Source organism: Poecilia formosa, unplaced genomic scaffold (genome assembly GCF_000485575.1).
Source record: "Poecilia formosa unplaced genomic scaffold, Poecilia_formosa-5.1.2 Scaffold108, whole genome shotgun sequence".
Lineage (NCBI taxonomy): Eukaryota > Metazoa > Chordata > Actinopteri > Cyprinodontiformes > Poeciliidae > Poecilia > Poecilia formosa.
Genome location: NW_006800047.1, coordinates 489208 through 494141, shown reverse-complemented (window position 1 = coordinate 494141; position 4934 = coordinate 489208). Strand labels below are relative to the sequence as shown.

At 39.6% G+C, this 4934-nt stretch overlaps 1 protein-coding gene across 1 annotated transcript in view; it reads right to left on the bottom strand.

Annotated features, from left to right (window-relative positions):
• Positions 1-549: 549 nt before the first annotated feature.
• Positions 550-4934, bottom strand: part of cpne3 (copine III) — a 10962-nt gene continuing 6577 nt past the window's right edge. Inside the window, exons 12-16 of the mRNA XM_016675189.1 lie at positions 4831-4922; positions 4667-4718; positions 4443-4576; positions 2797-3033; positions 550-886 (exon numbers count right to left, since the gene is read on the bottom strand). Coding sequence (XP_016530675.1) covers positions 755-886; positions 2797-3033; positions 4443-4576; positions 4667-4718; positions 4831-4922 — 647 coding nt within the window. The 3' untranslated portion in view covers positions 550-754. The remainder of the gene's footprint in view (positions 887-2796; positions 3034-4442; positions 4577-4666; positions 4719-4830; positions 4923-4934) is intronic.

The following is a 4934-nucleotide window of genomic DNA, read 5'->3' as shown; positions in this document are numbered from 1 at the left end:
AGAGAATAACATCACTCTTTTGGACCATCCTGCATGTTCCCCGGATCTAAACCCAATAGAGAACATTTGGGGATGGATGGCAAGGGAAGTTTACAAAAATGGACATCAGTTCCAGACAGTGGATGGCCTTCATGAAGCCATCATCAACACTTGGAGCAACGGTCCCACGAGCCTCCTGGAAACACTGGCATCAAGCGTGCCTAAACAATTGTTTGAAGTCATCAACAAGAATGGTGGAGCTACTCATTACCGAGTCCTTTTTTTTGACACTTTGATTTCTGTTTTGGGGGGTTTTCGGGGTTTTTTGAGCTATGGTCTTAAACTTTTGATCAGCTGAAAAAATCATGTTTGAGTGTAAATGCAGTTTTCAATTAATTCCCCGCTCAAAAGTTTTTGTCTCTTACACTGATTTCTTCTTTTAACATTGTGAAGCTCTACTTAGACCCTTCTTAAGATCCAATAGTGCAAAATGCAAATTCTTGCAATTTATTGACTGGTCTTAAGATTTTGATCAGCAGTGTAGAGTAAACTACCATGCAAACTCAGATCTTTAAGGGCAAATTTAGAACTTTAAATCTCGGCTTGTCCAGATGTATCCACCAGGATTCTTTTTTCTGTACACATAAAATTAACAAACTAACCTGGATGTTGTCGACAGCTGGCTCGATTGACACTTTAGTGCACATACTAACATGACAGCGCTGTCTGTTATATAGAGCTGCATGAGATGAAGAGTGGAATCTGTCAGGTTTCTTTATGGCATCACGGGCGTCTCCGCCAGGGCAGGACTCTGGTTTGGTGGGTTCAGCTTCATAGTGCAGAAAAAGTCCACCAGCTGAGCCGGCACTTCGGCCAACACGCTCTTCGCCAGCGCCTCACGAGGAGCCTGACACATGAAAACAGGAGATTTAGTTTTTAGAAGGTCAAAACATAGAGCATACCGATTCATTTTGTTATTTAGAAGCTGATATAGTAGAAGGCAGAAAGAGAGAGAGAGAGAGAGAGAGACTAGAAGGATGCCATGCAGATGGAGGCAGCTGAAAAGAAGATTTATATTTATTTTTTAGTGATTTCATTACAATCAGGTTTTAAATACTGTAGAGTAAGAAAAGAGGCCTGTTAGCCACCACAAGCTAATTTCTTTTGTAGCATCAAAACCCCATTGCATAGAAAAAGCAATGGTGGTGCAATTGAATCTATAACCATCTCCGTTTCAGCATGAGCAAGAGTCTCAAGTGAATGTTAGTAAATGTTAGAGGACAGCAGAGGTCAAAATGAGGAAATCCCTATCTCTAATGTTTCAAGCGCTTGACTAGCAAGAAATTTTTCAGATCCAAAGCTAACATTTGCTCTGACTGATCAGATCTGACCCTTAAAAACAAAGCTTTATCGGGGTTTCACCAACACAACTTTCAGACTTTCCTAGACCTTTGTAAGACCATTATGAATGAAATTTAAGTCCTGTGTCTCCATAGAAATGTATAGATTTCATCCAGCCAACTTAAAAATAAAATAACAAACACAAAAAAAAAGCTAGCTAGCAAGCTAACTAGTTTGGTGGGTTCAGATATTTAACCTAGTCACTTAGCTAACTAACTTAGCTAGATAGCAATTCATGCATTTCTCCACAGAATGAATTTTGTCCACCTAGCTTAAAAATATAATGTTAGCTAGTCAGTAAAAAAGCTAGCTTGCCAGCTAACTAGGGTTTGGGAGGTTTAGATATTTAACCTTGCTAATTAGTTCATTAGCCAAATGAGTTAGTTAGCTTGCATGTTAGCTAACAAACTTGTGTTAGCAGTGCGTTACTGGTAACCTCAACTGTCCAGTGTCACATGCATGTAGATGTCCAATATTGGTGTTGCTCTGTTGTAAAAATTAAACAAAAAAATAAACTGCAAATTCTGCATTTGTTACGTCTTTTTTTTTTTAATTGAAGGCTTTGTACTTTTTTAGCCAAATTATTGAAAGCCATTGTGAAAACTTGCAGCAACAATGCCTTTATTTCTTTATCCTTCCAAAGAGGGGCAGATTTCTGATGATGGGACTCAACAATGAATTGTGAGATATTTAACTATGGAATATAAAATCCAAGGAAAATACACTGAGGCTTATTGTTGTAAAAATCACTTAATGTGAAAAGTTTCAAAGTGTGTAAATATTTCTCCCAGGCTGGCAACTAAGTTCTGATAACAGGTCAGTTCAGGTACATCTCTTCACATCAGTGCTAGATGTGAATAGATGAGCTCGGAGTTGTCCATCTGTGATCAGATCAGCCAAAACAAATATTAAAAGTATTAACTTAAGGCAGTTGTTTATAAAGGCATGACATGATTTATTACAGGCATGTGTACCCCTAAGAAGGACTTGGATCTTGGGGAGGCTTCAGTTTGTGTAAACTGAAGAAGGTGGTTACTTGCTGAGGCAACTCGGCTAATACGCTTTGAGCAAGAGCCTGGCTGGGCGCCTGAAAGAAAGAGGGATAAACAATGTAAGCACAAGAACTAAGTGAGCTCTTTGCTGAGGGCCTTGGCCTCCATTGATTTGAGGCATCAGACGCTGCGTAGGGACTTTGCTCTGCTATGACAGCACTCCCATTTTGAATCAAAATTTAAAAAATGACCAAGTGAAATGCATGCAGATTTTATAGCAATGGGTTAGCTTCCTAAAACGGAGAATTGAAGATGAATCAGTTGAAATGAAATGCCGTTCCCTATTCTATCTCCTACATAGCAGAGAGAAACAGAAAGAAGTTTGGTGAAAAGAAGTTTGGTGAACTGGACTTGACAAACTCACGTTCTGAAAATTCCTGAAGGGGACGAACTGGACGATGTCCCGCATGGCGGCCTCGCCAGACAGAGAGCGCAGGCGGCCGTCGTCTCCGTCCAGGAACTCCATGGCGCTGAAGTCCGCCGCTCCCACGCCGACGATGATGATGGACATGGGCAGCCGTGAGGCATTGACGATGGCGTTGCGCGTCTGATCCATGTCGGTGATGACTCCGTCAGTGATGATCAGCAGGACGAAGTATTGCTGCAAGGGGGAGAACAAGTTAGTAATCTAATAACTTCATAAACAGAGAAACAATGCGCTGTGCTTTGGGTATGTTGCTATGGATACAGCCGTTCTTTGGGGAGATTAAAACAGGAAACTGGCTCGTAAACACAGGAAGTGGAGAGAGAAGGGACTGAAGAATGCATGCAAATTAAAATTTTTGAACAAGTTCACACACTCATCATGGACATGAATGTCACATTAGTCTAAATATTCCCATGATTTATGTATTTAGTTCATTTTTTAAACTTCAGCTATGAAAAAAGCTACTTGTTCTGACTACAGTCAGACTGTATGTATCAATTTGTTAAAAATGCATCATTTTGTGCATATAAAGTGATACATACAGTCTGATTAATTAATTTAAAAGAGCACACATAACCAAAACCATACATAAAATTGATTATGAAGTCTCTGTAAACAAAATTGTCCTTCGAAAAATGTAAGTCATTCGAATGCAATCAATAGATTAATTGTTTATTTGCTTATTGCAATGGACTTGACTTAGACTAACATTTGGTTAAATGTTGTCTAGGTTGCTACATTTTGTAGTCGTATAAAATGAACTGATATAGATCTTTTAAATTGGTTGGTTTCCTAGTATGTACCAAGTTTTTAAGTGTGCTTACTGTTTAAGTGTGTATGAAAACCAGTTTTGATGTGTGATTGCGATCGCTGTGATATTCAAACACCCAGAAACATTCCAGCTATTTATTCAAGGTGAAGTTAAAGAACCTATTGTCCGTCTTCTCATTCTGCCACCTCTGGTAAAAGACTAAAAGTTTTCGCGTTAGAATGGGGTGTTTTTTTTTTTTTTGCATCACACGAGTCACGTGATCAATAACCGAATGATACTACTGGTGGAAAAGACGAAAAGGATGACATGAAGTAGTAGGAGGATAATTTATTGACAAACTTACTGCGTGAGCAAAGTTATTTAAGTGTGATTTTAATTGTGTTTCTTATTGAATGAAAAGTGTTTTTCCGAAATTAAGTGGAATATCGACAAACTTTTGCGCACATTTGTAATGGAAATTTGGCTACTGATGTATAGTGATGTTACCCTGAAAAATACATACAAAAACATCTTAACAAGCTCAAAATTATGACATCTATATCCATGGCGATTCTGTGTCATGTTTACAGAACTGCAAATAAATCCTCAAAAGTGTAGATAAATTAAAAAGTTTTTCTTTCTACATGCGTTTCTGCTACTTCTTAATATTTATCAGGACATGTCTGGTAACCATATATAGATTTTGACGTTTTATCACCATTTCTGTTGCCTTGACAACCGCGTCGAATCCACAGGGAACACGGCTTCACGTTTGAGACGCAAAGCGTCAACCTTTACCAAATAAAGAAATCAGGACACTATGAATACTCACGGATGCAGTGGTCTGTTGGATGGCTTGTTTAGCAAAACAGGCTACGTGATTGATGATGGGGGAGAAGTTGGTAGGGCCATAGAGTTTGACCTGAGGGAGACACGCCCTGTAGGCCTGCACCACCCCTTCAACACCTGCACCATGATGGTAGATCAGACTAGCATTAGTTCAACAAAAACTGACACCTCCAGTAGCAACTGCGCTGCAGAGATAAGCCAACACACCTGCACAAAACGGATTGGAGGGGTCGAAGTTGAGAGGAAACTCGTGGGAAACCTGTAAAAGGAGATCATGTGTTTCAAACCTTCGGTCGATAAGAAAGCCTCGGTTCAGGTGTTCTGAAGGGATTAGGAGTGTTAGGAGTGTCGTGTCGCAACATGAGCTTTACCTGCCATGTGGGTGGAATCTGGGCTCCAAAGCCAAACGCCGGGAACATTTTATCACTGAGAATAGGAGACAAATCTAACTGTTGAAACGGGTAAAAAAAATAAA